Source organism: Linepithema humile, chromosome 4 (genome assembly GCF_040581485.1).
Source record: "Linepithema humile isolate Giens D197 chromosome 4, Lhum_UNIL_v1.0, whole genome shotgun sequence".
Taxonomy (NCBI): Eukaryota; Metazoa; Arthropoda; class Insecta; order Hymenoptera; family Formicidae; genus Linepithema; species Linepithema humile.
Window position 1 is genome coordinate 30,021,966 of NC_090131.1, and position 19,084 is coordinate 30,041,049.

Here is a 19,084-nt window from a genome sequence, read left to right on the forward strand (position 1 = left end):
AAATATACTATGTGCGACACGAATAATAAAAGAAGCAAAATCTTGAAAATATATTTGTCATCGATAAATGCTATTTAATCGAAGGAATCACCAGATATATCTTAATTTGTTTTAAATAACCGAGAATGTAGATCACTTTCCTCGAACGATTCACGCGTTCGTTGCCCCTTCTTTGTTTATAAAGCTAAAGAAATCGGATGACGCAAACAATTCGAAGTCTCCGGTATAGTAATTCGGAGCCGCTCACTGCTCCCGACCAATCGAGCGCCGGGGAGAATGATCTGTAAAGGTTTTTAGCGGCGAAGGAGAAAGCGTTCGGAAATTTTATCGAAATGAACAGCACGTCGCGGGGGAGGGGAAAAAGGGAGAAACAGGGTCGTTTGGCAAAAAGTCAAGTCGTCATGGTTTCGTGGCTCGGACTATTTTTCCCTCGGACGGGAAAAGTGAGTCATTGATTCGCGAGCCGCGTGTATCTCGTTTATTTCATCGCTAAGATCCTCCGACGAAGCGATGAGACGAAGAGACGCGCGGGGGGGAGGGCGTCATTCTGGATAACGCATCGAAAAGCTCGTTACGTTCCGGGTCGTTCGTTCCTTTATCGTTGCTGTCTGCGCATATTCGGAGATTTCTTCTGATTGACATACCTTTCGAGCGAGGAGACACTCGACGGGCTTTCGATGCGAACGAGAATATCACGAGATCGTCGGCGAGGGAAAAAGCGCGACGTGTACCGAGAAAAACAAAAAAAAAAACTTCTTTATTGCCGAATCGCAATGTGAGGATCGATCCGCCGAATCGCTAATAAACCACTTTCACGTTGACGAAACTGCAGGAAACCGACAATGGTAATTTCTGGAGTCATCTCGTCGCGGAGAGACATGTCGTCACAATTGCAATGCTCGCACAGGAGATGCTCGCGCTCGCTTTTCTCCGCGTATATATTGCACGCTTTTGCATATTTCACAAGCGCGTGTATCCCTGCAACGAAGTTTTTCCACGCCTGTACCTTCGGTACTTCAGATAATTAGGCAGATGTAACGCGTATTAATTTACGCAATTGAAAGTTGTTCAAGGCATGACGCAATTTTGTTGAGAGATTGCTCGAGAGTTCTCGAAAGAGATACGTATGTATATGCAAGTATCTTCCGCGAGCACTCGAGTAATCGGAGAACTGGATTATCGGAGCCGATGAGAGCTTGATTCCCGATGATACGATTCCGCAAATGCGTGCGATGACATATTATTACTTCGATTATTGTCGCCTACGGACAAACATTTATCGGTAGATAGGAGACCGGAGTTCGCAAAAGGAAAAACAAAATTGAATTATCATTTCCGGGAAGTGATTTCTTGTTAGATACACATGTGGAACTTACATGAAGTATTGATTATAATATGAATACGATTGATTAGTTCCGCATTTCGTAATTGAGGAAAGCAAATAAGGGCCTATTCACAAGCGCGATAAGTCTTGGTGATGACGATAACATTTTATTAAAAGATATTTTACTTAGAGAATACATTATACATGTTGCCTTATTCCCATTACGAAAGTTAGAAAGTTATAAAGAAAGTCAGTACAAAAAGATACTGCGAGGAAAGCCTCAATATCACTTTTTGGCTAGAATTGCGAGCTTCCCCCCCAGCGAGAGGAAATACGGGATTTCAAGATATCTTGCTGGGAAATCATCCCTTATCTCACGTAGACACGTGATATCTTAAGGATATCTTTAAGAGGATAATATTAACTACAGAGACACACACATGGTATACTTTTTTATTTATACACTTGAAATATTCTCAGGATATCCCGCAGAGATTTTTCTTGCGATATCCAGACATTTCTGAAATATCTTTTAAATATTAAGGACAATAAATTTTTCGGCATGATATATATTTATTATAATATACTGATAATATTTAAAAAAAAAAATTGAGATTTTTGGAATATTTCAAATGATCTTCTATTTTCAATCTCGCTTTGCTAAAATATTTGCCGAAGGCAATAGATAATTAATTTATATAAATTTAAAAATCGTATTCCGCGCAGCCACAGCAAATTCCTCGCAATAAAACGAGTAATCGAACACACTTAAAGTATTACATGTGGGCGCAATCATGATGTCGCGTCGAATTAAAGTATATGATCGAGTCTATTAGATTTCACATACTTTATTTCAGAGCGTCACATTCGGGAGAAAGCTACGCTCTCGTATTCTTTTTATTTTTTTCATTCTCGCAGTACCTATTTCCAATGTGAGAGGGACAGGTCGGGCTTGTTACGAGCTCGGGCGGCGATAGAATATTGTTTGCGATCAACGCACGACTTATTTTCTACCGTCGAAAGAGCCATTCGCGGAACGGAAGAATGCCACGCCGCGCGGTCGTGGCATCATTGTTGTTTTCATAATGTGATATTTCTGTTAAAAAACACACAGCTGTTATTATGAAAAATAATGGACTCTTTTATTTTGCGATGTTGAACGCGCTGTTTTTACACGTGACACTAAAATCATTGCTTAATTAATATAAAAAATAAGATCAAAGATTTTGAATATCACGAGCATTCCTATTTTCGTGCACGTGCAATACGAGTGTGTGAAACGTGCGAACGTAAGAATTACAAGTGAACCGCCGCGGTGAGATAAAGTTGCTGCTATCGCACGAGCGACGATATAACTGAAGGTAGCCGAACGCTTGCCATACACGAGAATATCGTTGGTTTCCTTTTCGCATGGCTACACTCGTCCACGCCACCGCTCGTCAGCCGGGTTCTTGGGAGATTTCGTAATTAAGTATATTTTAAGACACCAGAGTCGCTAATTGCGGATTAACAATTAGTTTCTTTACAATTCAAATTTATGATTCTAAAGAGTTTGTTATATCATAATCATGTCATAGAGCGTTTTTGAAATAAAATATTTGCATTATCCGAAAATAAAATACACGATTAAACGTAATGAAGTCACGCAAGTTAGATTAGCTAAATGGTGAAAGGAAATACAAAATATGAATAACAAATGTACTAAAAATGTAAAATCTTCGTATTTGACGGTTCTTTGTATTATAATTTCACAGCGGTTAAGACTTCATTTTAATTTTTCAACAGTTTTTTCTTAATACCGCATAAATGCGTTTAGCGCACGTGCTCGCTCGATCGCCAATAATAGCGATCGATACGCGAATAGATGCACCGTGAAAGTAAAATCCATGAGACAAATTGACAAGGGATAATGTTATTGTCGGCGCAAGAACGATAGGCGGGTCTCTTCTTCTTCGCCGATGAATCAACCTTTAAAGATCGCCATAAACGCGATGCGATTTCGCAAAATGTGAAAACGAAACTTTCGCATGCCCTGCGCTCTTTCGCTCCCCCGTTTTCTAGCATGCGATCGTTGACAGACGTTTTTATTAAACACGGCTCTCAGACAATCAATATTTATTATCGATACTTGAATGTTGACCAATATCTTTGATAGCTGATATGGTAGAAATCGATTTTTCCTTCAAGAAAAATTTTTTTGCAATTTTATATTTAAATATTATTAAAGTATTGAATTAAGATTTTGCTTTGCTTGGAATCAACTTGGAATTAAGAGAAACTTAGCGATAATTTGCATATGAAAAATGTTTGACATCTTGATATTCTTATTAAAAATTCTTTCTCGGAAAGTTACGCGTATGCGCACGCGACGTGAAATGATATCGCTACTTTGCCATGCGTAAGTTCGTCGACCGGCAGCACGGAAAATGTTTTTACGTTTGCGCTTGCTATTATTGTAACGGTGTAGAAAATTAGTCACGATGTGCTATGGCCTGCAGAAGAAAACACCGCCGAGCACGCGCCGGTGCAATATACTTGTCATAGCGCGAGGCGCAGATCCGAGGACAGCTCTAGAATTCGAATTAAGATCGATTACGACACTGTGGCTCGTGTTGAGTTCTACTTAACATCAACCCTAGAATGCGATAGAATAATTTTAGCGAACGTTAATCTTTGTTGTTAGATAATTTATTTATTTTTACAGACGTTTTAGCACTAATAATAACTTTCTTAAAAATTGAAATAAAAATATTCAAATATTGATTCATGGTAAAGGCTCTATGTGGCCCATTCGTCAAATGTGACAGAAAAGATTACTTATCTGACAGATAAACAACATATATCTCTGAGTCGTTTAAGTAAATATCATACTTTCTCCTTTTAACGCTGAAGAAGACAGTTAAATAAGTAATAAAACGTTTGAGAAACAAATGTTGTAACGACAACAGTCAACATTTGTCAAAAGGTTTTCAAATTACTTCTTGAAGATATTATTCAAATTGATGATTTTATTCGGTGATATCGGAGGAATAATTAGTGTCTTCCGTTAACTTGACTTGACGAGTCAATTTTCAAGGTGCATTGATCTCGAAAAACGTAACGTGTGTTGCCGGAATTGCTCTAATCAGGAAATCGGCCAACCGGTTTGCTATGCTGAGCCCCCGGCGCTCCAATTGAGCAATCACAAATATACCTATTTTAACAAGGCGGTAATTGCAGAAAAGGTTATGTGTATACGAAACGTTGCGTGTGTGTGACCAGATTTTCAAAGACGGGATAATACAGCGCGGTCTTTACCGTAACGCTGATTCGCTCTTATTTACACTGGTCAGGAGATGATTAGGATGGAGGGCGCGATAGTGCTGCATGCACAGATTGTCAAGTGGAGCGTACCGAGAGCATGCATTACCAATTTCCATTTATCACGATTATATATTGCCCACTAGCAGTACGTCTAATCTGCGGTTGTTACGCTCTCATGAGACATTTCGCATACGTGAGGAATCCCACGGATTACACTAATCTTATCGCATATGAGCCGCACAAACAGGAACTGTACCTTCCTCGTCAAAATTCTCAGCCCGATATTTCACGTCGGACGTACATCGGCTGTCTTGTAGAAAATTATGTTAAACAACTCCGTAAATCCCTTTCCGTTATATTTGACGATCTCTCGACGCACAGAAATTCTCCATGAAAACTAGCACTTTCTATCAGTCTTGTTTTTGTTAAAGCGCATAATATTAGCCTCAAATCAATGTTACACGCGTATGAATCCCGGACATGTTTTTCGGATCTATAAGAAGCTTCGGGGATCGCGTAGAAGCGATTATATAGGCTCGAAAAATTCTCGATTCGACAAGCTATTAGCATGTCTGACAAAGTCGTTACACAAGTCTATCGATACCAGTCTTACACGTGGCTCCTCCGCAAACCAAATGAGTTCTCACTAATTAGCGCGAAAGTCGCCGTTCGTTGACATTGCACTCTTGACTGAAGAAATAAAAAAAAATATAGGAAAAGCAACAAATTTAATTAATTAAGAAATAAAAGCGAAGAAAATGAAGGAAGCGCGGCGCCGACGAAGAAAGCGGAAGATGGAAACACGACGTCACGACGCGAGTTTCGACGTTCCTAAATCATAATGTTTCACCAATGGGCGCGAACGAACAAGCGTGCTCAGGCGGGTTGGGGCCCGACCGGTCCGACCGAGAGGGCCTTAAGTTCAGAGGTTATCTTATGCCATGGGAAATGTTCGACGAGGCGTATATACGTACGTACCGGTGTTGAGTTCGCGAACACGTGCGCGAGTACGCGCGTGAAACTTCATACGACATTGTTTAGAGACGGCCATATGTCTCGCGGAGATTTTTCACCCGATGATGAATTTGATTATAAACACACGTCTTCGGGTTACATGCTGATTTTTCCGAAATTGCGCAAGCGATGGCACGATGCGTTTAAGGTTTCGATACGCGAGCCGAAAAAATATCGATTTAATCAAGCCACTTTTTGTTTCCGCAATAATGATATGCACGATAACAGGAGAAATTAATTAATCAATTCTGACAAGTTTTCAGGCGCCGTATATGTCATCTCGCGGCTTAATTACTGCAAATTGTATACGCGAATATACGCAATTACAACTCCGTTTATAACGCTATACCTTGCAATTTCTGATCGAGAATAAATTGTCATGTTATTTTGTACGAACACACGCGTGAATTTCTGCGCGCAAGCGGGAAATTAATTAATCAGTTTGCAGCAAATTTTCATTTACAATTGCTTTCACCACCGCAGAGCGCAGTCCGCGCAGATAAATATCGATTTTAAAATAAAAATAAACACAGTATTTTGAGCTCTCTTGCTGTAATATCGATAGTTTACACACATTTGAATTAAAAAAATGGCTTCGAAAATAGTAATTGCCCTTTTCCGTGGCTTTGATAGCCCGATATTAAAATAATAACTATTTTTTAACTTTTTCTGTTTCAGGATTCATAAACTGCAACGCCGCCAACACACTGCAGTCGCTCGCGCAGCTACATGGTGAGTGAAAACTAGTTGTTAATCCCTTCTTTCCTTTCTCTGCCTGCCTTACGCCTCCCTCGCGTAGGTATGCATCCCGCGTTACGTTTATTGCCAGAAGATGATCGTCGAGGGAGGAGAGCCGCGCGGCGCGGATTCAATTAAAATTTATAGTTACGTAATACCTGCACAAGAGGTATGCGCGCCTTCCTGGCGCGCCGGCAATCGGGGAAACGCGGCCCTCCTCCGCGACATTCACTTCCTCTTTCTTCATCGTAATCACCACCGGAGAAGGACCGGGCCGCAACCTGTACTTTGCTCCCGCAGCCGAGTCGGTTGCGGCAAAAATTCTGTTTTTGATTTAGCGCGAACGCCGCCGTCGTAAATTTCACGACTCGCGCGCGAGTGAAGGGTTCTCGCCGCGCAATTCACCTTTTTGCTCGCGAGCCGCGAACTAACAAGTTCAACGCGAGCGCGTGCATCCGAAGAGCGGATTCCGCGCATGTAAATCGATAGGTATATCGGTCCATAAATCGTTATGTAAAGCGGCAACCGGGTTGCTTCTCTCGCGACCGTAAAAATATGTGAACGTTTGAACTCGTTAGCGTTTCTCCGGCAGACTGTCTGAAAAATACATTGCAGCGTCGTTACATTTTATTAAGGATCATCAATATCGTACTTGCAATTTATAAATAATATCAATGCTTCGAGAAGCGATACGATCATCGCGTCAAAAAGAGCGAATAAATGTCCCGAAAGACGTGTTCAAGCATCTGAATCGATCATTTCAGCTTCACGCTGTCGTTTCGCATCAAACTGACGTGTTTCGCTCGCAACGTGAGCGCGCAGAACGAATTTTCTTAAATAGATTGTCTTGCTGCTAAGAGAAGGATTGATAAATACATCGGGCATTGCTCCTTAATTAAATCTCATAATGTGTGGCGCGTCCATGTTCGTCGCTCGCCTCGTGTCGTTGATCTTCCGCCCCAGGCTTCGATCGTAAAGATGTCTCGGTGCAATTTCTCCTCGTGTTCGTCATTAACACCACAAAGGCTTACCAGGAAAGCTGCCGCATGCGAATGCAAGAAGGATAGATTTATTTTCGTAACATCGCGAATCCAAAAGTAGCATTCGCGCATCTCGTACCTATGAATGCGTCGAGGCGTTTCAAATTTCATTCTCCAGTCTAAAAGAATATTCTCAAGTGTCAGTTTCAAGCTTGCGTAAAATTTAGCATAGCTATAATATGTCACACTTATTTTTATTGATTGATTGAAACTTTCTATGAAACAAATTTTTTACATCAAAAAGTTATTAGGAATGATTTTGAAAGAACATTGAAAGATATCTTAACATCTTTATATATACAATCTATTAAATTTTATTACTTATTTTGTATACTTTTACATATATTATTGTAATATATATTGCTCATTGTCAAAAAAATCCATAAATGTTGCTGATATTTTATTAGTCATTGAAACAAGCTACATTTACTATTCTGCGCCAAAGACATTTATGTCTTTTTTATAGCTCATTACGGGCGCATCGGCGCGCATAGCACATATCCGGGAAATCTCGTCTCCTAAGGTCGAAATTAATCGACTGCTGCTCGACTGTTCAACGGACGTGATCATTATTATACGCCGGTATGAACAAATAAAAAAAACCGCGCACCTGGTATCTTGGTCAGAGACTCTTCACCTGACACGAGACAAACACGAACGGGCTAATTAACTCTCTGCACTTTGAAAACCGAAATGACCCCGCATATGCGCTGCATATAATTTACTTATATATACATATGATTTTATCGATGTTGTCGGAATGAGCTTCTAATTACATTTTATATCAATATTACACTCGCGAAATGAATTTAAAGATTATCGCGTTGTGATCAGTTTATGAGTACTTTATCTTCAAAATTGGGACACAATCGATAATTTTAGCTACTTGTCGAAGAATTCCAAATTTCCTGACAGATTAAAAGAAAAATTTTTAAGTGTAATTACAACTTTTCTCTTAAAAGCAAAAGCTAGAATTATCTTTTAAGTAAATTGGAATGTAAAAAAAACGGAATGCTAATTTCATTTAGATGGATGTGATTGAAGCTGCAAGTAATTAACTAAATGAAAGCAGGTTCGCGAATTTATTTATTTTATAAAAGTTTTCGCTGGAAATAAGGGTTTGTAATTTGTTATGATTTCGCGTACTTTTTTTGCGCAATTTTCAAAAGAGAAAAATTAAACGCATTGAATGGTTCAGGGAGTTGTAAGTCCCTTAAGATCTTTCTAAGCATTCTTAACTTTATAAGTTCGTCGATTACGGCGCTGCTTGAAGTAGATTTCCCTGGTGGTCGAAGATGCTGCAGTAACCCGGTTACTAATTGCCTGTGGTCCCGATTGCGCATCGTGAAAATTCCACGCGACTAAATCTTCTTTTAATTCGTCGCTAAAGAGTACATTTCTGCGCTAATTTCAGCCCGCACAATGCATTAAAATAATTTATCGTAAAGAATTGCTATCTTTAAAGTAAGTTTTTATTTAATCTTGTGACTTTATTGGGACGGTTGCTGTTAGACCGCTGCCAGTGGTATTCCTGCTTTCGCTTCGTCATGGTCAGCATCTCGTTGCGCGAACAAGAATTTACTAACAGTATGGCAACTAATATCTCTTATCTTAATTGAAGCGACATTAATACACGTAGATAGATACGCGTGTTAGTGTCTGCGGCGCGCGGCACTACGCGCGTATAAATATTTCGTAGATCGCGACGGTAACATGTTTATTATACGTGTGGAAGAGGTCATGTACCGCGCGCATACATAATACAGTTGCGGACGCACATGCACGTTAAGTCGGTTCCGCTGATGTACCTGTATAACCGACCGCATTACCATATATATTGATCCATCCTAGAAAATGCGCTTCGTAGAATCGCTCTCCGCCAGACGTTGGCGCTTTTCGACAATGTCCCCGTTTACACGCCTCGCCTTTTTTCACGGTCTATGAATCGCCTCGTTTTCCTGCGTCGCGTTTTTTGACCTGGCGTCGAATAATATACACACCTGCCGCCGCTATTTCTGTCCCATTTGTCATTTTCGTAATACCGCGCCGTAACACCGTAAGCGTGTAAAAGTACCATGCGCGATGCGAAAGATAAAACTCGCGACGTGGAAGAAAGATAACTGAAGATCGTCGCGGCGATTTTTATCTCGTGTTATTGTTCGTTACGGTGTATACATACTATTTACTGCTACATAAATTTTCTATGTGTGCGCCGGACGGAGGCGTATTTTTTTATACGAAATAAAAAAAGCACAGGCAACCAAGAGAAAACGGATTCGTCTAATTCATTGCATCGTTAACTTCTTCGCATACTTGATTTCCGACTTTATTTATTACAATAAGACTTGCCTCGTTATCATATATTAATTGTATTCAATCGCGATGTGAATTAATCGACAGACGCATACCTTACCGAGCGAGCGATAAAGCCATTTCAATATTAAACAAATAAAAGATAAAAATTATTTCGGCCCGAGTGGAATCTTCCTGCTCGTAGATGCACACGTTCAGTAAAAAGAATTTCGCTGATGACGTCTGACATCGCGTTTCGCAGGTGCAGCGCGAATTCCAGTCATCGCAGGTAGTTGCGTAATTCGTGATCCGTATCCGGTTTTCATGAGAACTGTACGTCGCATGGACGATGCATGCGTTAATTACAATCTTAATTTTTTTACGTTGCGAAGAAATGATTATGAGAACGCAAAACAAATTATTAAAAATTATTCCAATACTCGTTGTGTGAGAAGGAACACATCATGACGGGAAATCTATATTTGCTCGCAAATATAATTGTTATGCGGGGAAAACCCGATTATAGTATTGCGATACTATAAAGTAATTCCACTGATGCGATTTGTAATTGTAATAAAAGCAGGTATAAGCTTTACGAGCTATGGAAACTTTCAATTTGCATCGTGACTACTTCTTTGTATCACTAATCGTCTTTTATAGACGCTGACATAAATTTCTGAGCGGATCCGAACATTAATGCTTATTCCTAAATAAACATGATGATATATTTTCAAGTCTGCGAACGTCGAAATCAAAATTGAATATTTTTCAATTTATCATTAATATAATTTATTTCATATTTTCGAAATTAATTTACAAATTGTTAATTTAAGCTTTGCGTCAATTTTTTTTAAAGAAAAATTTCGTGAAAGATTGGTTGGAATTTTTCGATCATTTAAATATCTTGGAACTTGAATCTCTTATTTGAATTTTAATATTATCAATATGTAGATGACTACAGATTGAGAATTCAGATCATGAATCGATTGTCGGCACGTTTTTTTTTTTATTCTCTCAAAGATACGGGCGTTATCGATTTCTTTTCGTGTTCCTCAGAGAGCACTCGTCGAGAATTTTCTATCGGTCGGCTCCCGGCGGTGTCGTTCTTCTTACTGGGAAACGAACGTGGTCTGAAATTACGCTAGCATGCACGGGGAACCGCACGCGTGACAGACATGCCCGAGGTCCCTCGGTGATGGGATGACGATTGTGTGTACACGAAGTTCTTACAGCGTGGAACGCAGCCACGCATGTATGAGGTATTTCGTAAATTAATATGCACGATTTCAATCGTTCTATGTAGGAATGCGACCGACACCGTGCGAAAACGCGCGAATTGCGCGCATATTACGCGTCACTTTCGTTCGCAGCCTTTGATGAGGTCACTCCGAGCGATCGGAAAGAGATATAATGATTTTCGACGCATCGTACCGCTCGTCTTATTATTTCGCAGCCGTATCGGTTTTTCACCGTTGCTGCGACATTGCGCGCGAGCTGTCTCTTCTCACATTTAACGATCGCACGTACCTGTGTGTAAACTTGGCGTCAATACGCTTTCAAAGAATTGACGGATTTCAAAAGAATGATGTCGTTAGACTGTCCACAATAGTAACTGCGGGTAATTAACTTCCTGACCGTATCCAGTTACCTCGATTGAACGCGAAGCGAGAATACAGCATTGTGCAAGAATGTGCTTTCGTGTCTTGAATTGAACACGCGGGACATCCTTTCAGGTTTTCACGTAAAATCTCAAATAATAAATTAAAAATAGAAATCGCAGTGTGATTTCTATTTAAAAAAAAATTGAATAACGCCATTTTTTTTATGTTTTGCGAAAATTATAATTACAGAGTTTTATTAATTGTATTTCCGTCTGTTTTATATCTCTATGCTTCTCAGGCGCATACAGTCCTGCTACAAGTCCTCGTAAAAGTTCCAGTCGCTAAAGTCGAGTTTCTTCTCGTACAAAGAAAACACTTTTACAATTCGCGGAGTTGTCCTCGCGGTAGGTTCCTCGCCGAGAGAAGTGTATTTTCGCAACGACTGCATAACTGCCAGTGGAATGTTACGCGTCCGTCCAATCGCCGTGCAGGTAATCGGTGCGAACTAGGTAGCGCACGCTCGCTAACAATCCGCAGGCAGAGCCTTTGACCTTTAGCAAGGTGTAAACTCGTAAATCACGTTATGCGACTGAGGCAAAATCACGCCTACGTGTCCGCGAGCTTGTCAAAGCAAACCTGAGGATTGAGCGGTTCCCCCGATCACCGTTCGATAATGATGTTCGCAACGCGTAGTGAAAACGTTTTATTCGTTATGACACGAAGTCTTCTTTTTATTATCTCGCGCATTTATCAGAGCCGCGAGGTTCCGCGTATGCGGTATATTGCGGTTATTATCTGCGCGCGCGCGCTTGTTATTCGAAGAGGGAAGTGGACACGAAGTGTCGGTAATATTTATAGCGTCTCGAGATTATCGGCTTTCCAATTTCACAATATTCCATATGGGTCATTTATTGATTAATTCGCTAATAATTCATAGAACGTAATGAGTGACAATTTATAAAAAAAAGCACAACACTACCGCATTTCTTTGTTATCTGTCATATTTATTATCCGTCCTCTCGTTGAAAATATTTCGAGGGTATATTATCGGAAGAAACGCACACGTACTGTCAAATGTTATGCAAATGTTATACCGTTCCACGGGAAAAAAAAAAAAGCACGCGATTCAGGTCGCTGCCCTGCCTGCTTTTTGACCCGAAAATCGAGAGGGTGTCGCCGTAATCGCACTCGGATATGCCGATTGCCCTCTTATCTTGTATCCGGCAGGGCGACCTTTTTGCGAGGAAAAGTCGATAGATATGCATAGAGCATGAGCACAGCGCCGGGTTAGCGAGCTCTGGGCTGTGGACATTGCATATTCAGCGGATGCAGATTCCGGTGCGCGGACCGCGCAGCCGGCGAAACAATACATTAATTAGCCGGCCTTTTGCGGGGGCAAAGGGGTCTCTCGCTACCGTGCGGTGGCGCGAGCGCTCCAAGAGCCTCTGGGGGTCCTTCTGCGCGGTTTTAGGCGGGCATCCCATATAACTTCCTCCTTCGTAGCCGGCGTCCTCGGTGCGGCCATAAATCCGGGCGACGTTCAATATTTATGGGGGCCGCGGTGGCTCGGTTACTTTAATCTCTACTAGCCAGGCGGAATGTGCCTCCCCACGACAGATGACTGCATCTGGATACCCGTAGATATATGCAGGTCTTACGATATGAATCCACGTGGCAGCTAACTTTAAAGTTTCGACCGTGAAGGCGGCGCATCGCGCGCACGCATGCTATGCCTCGGGAATTCACCGATGTGCGGCGATCTAAATAATTCTGATCTGAATAAGCAGCTTCCATGTGCTTTTCGCAATATTCTTCAATATTTAAACAGCTAACATTTCCTCGTATTTAAATTTCGCATTACGGCGAGTGATTTATGGAAAATATGTGTACAGTGAGAATAAAATATTCTTAGAGCTTGGTATTTGCGAATAAATTGTCAATATCAGTATGTGTCTCATTGTCAGTCGAGTGAAACGACAATAGTAATTTTCGATATTTCTGATTAAATTGAGCAATCGTCAATAATGCTATTTAATGATACTTTGCGCGAAGACGTTCCACGCTACGTGACGCAACAATCCGCAAGCCATAGTCGTCGTTTCGAAAAGATCATGTTGTCCGTGTTCGCTTATGTTTGCGTATCGCGTCGCAACGAGTTTATATTGCAACAGTATTGCGCGCGGAAAGATATCGTAGCCGGTGATTTGAGAAGCAGCCGCGCATTATGTTTCTTGTTCCAGTTACTCGCTAGAAAATCTCGCTTAAATCGAGATTCGCGATCGATGCTGTGCCTTAATTCGTTCTCTCGCGTGACACCAAATGTCACGGCATTTATAAGCGTGTTATTCGATGTCACGGCATCAAACTGCGGGCATATATTCGTCACTTTCGCGCTCGATTTCTATTCTCGACGAACCTAAGCTTCGCCGTTTCTAATATGCGAGATTGTCGGGGCTACCACAAGTAACACTTCATTATTCTCAGTAGAGTAATGAGAGTCTAACAGTGGTGGTAAATTACAGTACTTGGTCGACTCGATTAGACTCCGAAGAACCAAAGTAAGAACGCGATATTTCTCTTCGTTGCCCCGCTTAATAGCAAAATGCGCTTTCAGTCAGGTCATGATTAACATGGCGGATATTTAATTAAATCAGAAGTTTTATCGGCTGACGTTTATCGTTGCACCATAAATATCATTTATTGCATATTTACCTTATATTTAGCGCGCCAGACGCCATTGTTCCTTGATTATTTACACTTCGGGACATCTATATTTATTTGCATTTAGATTAAACATCACTTGATTAATAATCTCGGAATAATGACACTTTTACATTGGCTCTGTAGAAACTTTCGTAAGTATTACAGATCCACGATAGGATGTAAACGGTTGAATAGAAGAAGGCTTGAGGAAAGTCTACTTCCGCGAGCGAATTTCACGCTTATTAATGTCACCCGATCTATCGGAAGATTTTACGGCTTTGATTAAGTCGATAGGTGCCCTTGTGCAACCCGGCGAAGTCAAGGTACGAGGTTTCCCTTGTCCCACATTCTCCACATCCTTGACGAAGTTTCTCGCAATCGTTGTCATTTCCTTACAAAAATAGATTTTTATCTATTTATCTGAATTCAGCACTCAGCAGACTATAAAAATTTTGCGACAAAATGATTCATCTCGCGCCGCTTTGTCACGTGGCCTGCCTATCAATGACACAGATTTTTATACCGATCACCATTTTTTGTGAAAATAATTAGAATTGTTTAACTGGAAACGACTTATTTCGATAAAGTGCACGATGTTTTTCATTATTTGTGCCGATTAGAATGTGAAACATCGATATTACTTTGGCGTTAAACTGCAATTACGCATTGAAATGGAATTGTGGCGTCGATCTGAACGCCATTACTGGCAGCTCTAGAAATCAAGTTCCGAAAACGTTAACGCCATGATGCATCGCGTGAATGGCATGGTATTTCGTGCCGCGGTTATTGTGGCTGATTGTGAGTAGTAGGGCGGAGTACTGAATTCAGCATGGCGTCTATAAGATCAACTGTGTTCCGGATTTAACTTTGATAGACGAAACGTGAATGCCGTACGTCATGCGTGCCTAACTTGAAAAGGAGGCTCGACCAGCCAAGCACGATTTTACCAGAAAGCGGAAATTACTAAGTATAACTAAGTATAACGCGAGTTAATTGGTCCCAGAATCGCAACTCACGTTTTTGTATAGATATATTATGATATTTTTCTATTCAATCAAATATAATTGCGTTACAGGTACAATAAAGAGTGATATTTTTAAAAAAAGTTTTTTAAAATTATGAAGATATTGTGGATCCAATTTTTTTTATTTATTTAATATTACACGTAGAGGAATACAGGTACAAGTATAAATTTATGATTCGGTTATATGATCAATATATTAAAAAAAATATCATTAAAATTTTATTAATATTTATCTTTATTTTATTAATATTTGTCAAAATAATCCAAACGTCAGAAATCGACGAGAAATTCCACTTACATTTATTCATAATTTATATGCGATTAATAAGAACTTTTATCGCATACACTTTTTAATAACAATCTTATTGAAAAGCAATCGAAGCATACTGGACATTAAATGAAGATCTTGAGATGTCATGGAAAGCTAGTCTTAGGAAGTAATTAAATTATAACTATGCATCTTTTTCTTTTTCCCTTTCTCTTTTTCCCGATAGAATGCGATTAACCCGCTTCCCGAAGGACGGTAAAAGTGGACCTTTGACCAATTAAAATCGACGATTATACTCTAGCTTTATCATACCGCAATGCAATTAAAGTCAATTACTGCGCGTCTTATTCGTGTCGCCGATCACGTGATACAATCTGCATCGTGAACTACTTTTACCGTATGAGAGAATAGGTTACCTTAGCGACCCGCGTGTGTGCTGTAATGTTGCCTCGAGCACGCGTGTATGGAGAACAGATGCATAGGCTCCGCTTCTGGCTTGTCTCTCGGTTTCTCTCTTCTCTTTTGTGCCGAAGAATGGTTCCTCGATACTATCGACCTTGATAACACTTGTGAAACGAGTCATGTCGAGACAAGCCTTTACGAATGCGACGAATTCTCCTCGCATTCGCACAACAAAACAGCATAAATGTAACAGAGAAAAAATCCCCCGTGAAGTTGCCATGAAGTCAAACGCAATCGAGAATTGAAAGCGGTATAATTTTAGTGACGTTGAAGAATGCGCTAAAGCGTATGCACGGAAACGTTCTCCGTATTTATTTCTAACAATAAAATTAATCTTATCAAGTTATAGCAGTTTAAATTTTCTATTGTTATTGTTATACATAAAATAAAATTTATATAAGATACTGTATTACGGTGATATCATACAACAAACGTATAAAATGATATATAAAATTGTTCGCATATGATAGAAGATATTAAGACTCAAACGTGTATAGTTAAATGTGCGCACGCATACACGAGGCATTAGATTAGATATCATCGGATTAGGATCGAGTTCCAGATTCTTTTTTGCGCACATCGAGAAACGCAGCGTGAAACTAACGTAAAAACAGCTTCCTGTTTAAGACATTTTTTTTCTATTCAGTAGTTTTACGGCCGGATAATCAGACGTGTGTGACTATCGATCGCTCTTTGTTTGCCCCTTGCCTCGCTGCACTATTACTTTTATCGTTCGATCTAATGTCGAAGGATGGTAAGCGAACTCGGCAGCCCGGTCATTCGATCGGTTCGGATGAAACGCGCGGTAACGGTACACGCTCGAATCGTTCCTACAATCGTGGATCGAAGTACTCGCGATATTTGCAAACGCAGAAGGATAATGGAGTTCTTATGACACAATCCGTTCAATAAATAAATAATACATTCGTGAAAACATTTGATGTTTAACATTTGTCGAAGAAAGCAGGCGAAGCTTGTGTTTCAGCATTCCTCTGCGCGGTAAATCAGTGCCGGGAATAAAATCGATCGAAGTCAAGAGATTTTATTTATTTATACATAATATATATGTTCAAAATAAATTTTAGAGAAGAAAATAAAAATGAATAAACTTGGAAAGTTTTGTAATATAATTGCTGATTGTGTATCGGTTTCAAAATTGTCGTCGGAAATATTCGGTGCTATCCACTTAGCGCTGTTAGAGTGAAAATTTTGTTCTGTTCTATTACAGTACGTAATTATGAATGTATAATACTTTTTAATTATCTTTCCATTATCCCCCGGTTAAAAGTTGTATAATTGAAGCGGTTAATTAGGTCGTTATCGTTTCACGTGATCTCGATACCTGTTTAGATACGTGCAATAACGGCAAGAACAAGTTACGTTATGTACGAAAGTAGTCGTAGTGTTTTGCAATGACTATTATTCCATTTTGGTTAGTCGTAACTTTCTCGATTAGCGAGAATTGGGGGGAGGAAAGGGAAAAGGCTAAAGAGGGAGAGATCTCGTTAAAAAGGACTAGTTTCCGAGATCCGCGTTAACAAGCAACGAGACACGTTCAGTATTAAGAGCGGCGACCACTTTCGCATTCGAAAAGTAGTCGCACTTTAAATTACAAGAAAATATCCTACGAGTGCTTCACTTACAGTAGTATGATCTGAAGCAGTCGGAGAAAGTCCGTAGTACACGTGTAAAGTAAACCTCGCTTATCTTGCCTAAGATGCTTTCCGCGTCTAGATCATATCTTGAGCCACGTCTTGAATTATATACGATTACACCCGAGTTGAAATGTTAATTATGGAAATGTCAGCCATTAATATCGAAAATCTCAGACTGTGTAGCAATGATACACATTCCTTCTTCACTGCTCTTCCAGCGAGTTAGAACAAGTCTTCTCTCATTATACGTGTGGTGATCCTTCCGTCATTACTCTCTGTCCAATTACGATGTGTCTAAAAAGAACATCATCGGCACTGCTGTTATTAAATTTATTTTAATGCGTCTAAAAAAACTGCACGTATATTATAAGTAAAAATATGATACAAATTTTTTGTTAATAATAACTGCGTGATCGCAATCAATAACAGTTATGTGGGAACGAAAGATTTTCGTTAACTTTTAAAAATATAATGTGCTATCGCATCAGTCCAATCAATAATAGCCTGGCATCTCCGCGCTACAGTAGACAGCGCGCATGTGATTGTATTATATTCTTGCTTCTAATATATGTGGTTTTTTTTTTAGATTTATTGAAAAAAACTTAATAAAAGAAGTGCCAGTCACGTTTCAGACGTACTGTAATTTATGTAGTCATCTGTTCGGTAGAAATTTATTTTGACTTTGAAAAATTGATTGATCCCGTTAAATGTAGAAATCGTGAATACATGTACATGTACATATAATCCTCCAACTTTCGAGGTCTTCATTTTTCGATCTTTGTCACAATCAAGGAGCGGCAGAGAGATCCGCTCGATCTCGGGCAAGGTGCAATCGCGAAGAGAGGACAAACGGATGTGCTCGTAACCCCGGAGTACCGCTGAAATGTCGCGCCCTGCCCTCCCCCTTTCTGCCTTTCTTCTCGATACAACGGTTGTGACCGCCGCACGCGACGCCCCGCGGTTTCGGTTGCACAAGACTTTCAAAAGGTCAAGAGTGCAACGCGCGCGCCGCGGATTCCCTTTCTTTACGGCGCACGCAGGCGTATGCGTCCACCTGCGCTACCTGAATCGGAAGACAAGGCGTAAAAAATAAATATTTTTTTTTTTTTGTAAATGCAAGATTTTTTCGCAATTTTTTCAAAGTATTTCGAACTTTTTAAAATTATTTTCCTGTCAAGAAAGTTGATCAAATTATTTTAGTTATTTATATTTTCATCTCTGTAAATTCAAATACGGTGGAAAAGTTGCTCTGACTTACTTTTACAATCTTGTTACTTCTTTATATTTTAATTTTAAATTCGAATAACTTATTCACATCACGTGTACATATTGTCAAAGTAATACATGATACAGTCATTAAAATTGTGAAACAATTAATTTAAAATTAAAACATTAAAAGAGCAATGGGATTATTCGAGAGAAAAATTCTCTTTCCACTGTATGTTAATCTTTTTATATATATCGCGCATGTTTCTCTCACGTATGATGCAAATATGTGAAAGTAAAGTGTGAAAATGGCAATAAAAATCATTTCTTGATCGAAATTGCGGAGAAAACTATACTAAATTAATCTTATAGTAGAAGAATTAAAAATAGCTTTAGAGCTCACAATCAGTAGCAAAATATTACGACCGTACGGGTCATTCGGGAAAGTCCTGCT

The 19,084-nt window shown here is 39.8% G+C and overlaps 1 protein-coding gene across 2 annotated transcripts in view; it reads left to right on the forward strand.

Moving 5' to 3' along the window:
- orb2 overlaps nt 1-19,084 on the forward strand; it is a 135,160-nt gene that overhangs the window by 68,764 nt on the left and 47,312 nt on the right. For both annotated transcript variants that reach the window (XM_067352897.1, XM_012364995.2), the window contains one exon: nt 6,320-6,373. In XM_067352897.1, the coding sequence (XP_067208998.1) occupies nt 6,320-6,373 (54 nt within the window). The remainder of the gene's footprint in view (nt 1-6,319; nt 6,374-19,084) is intronic.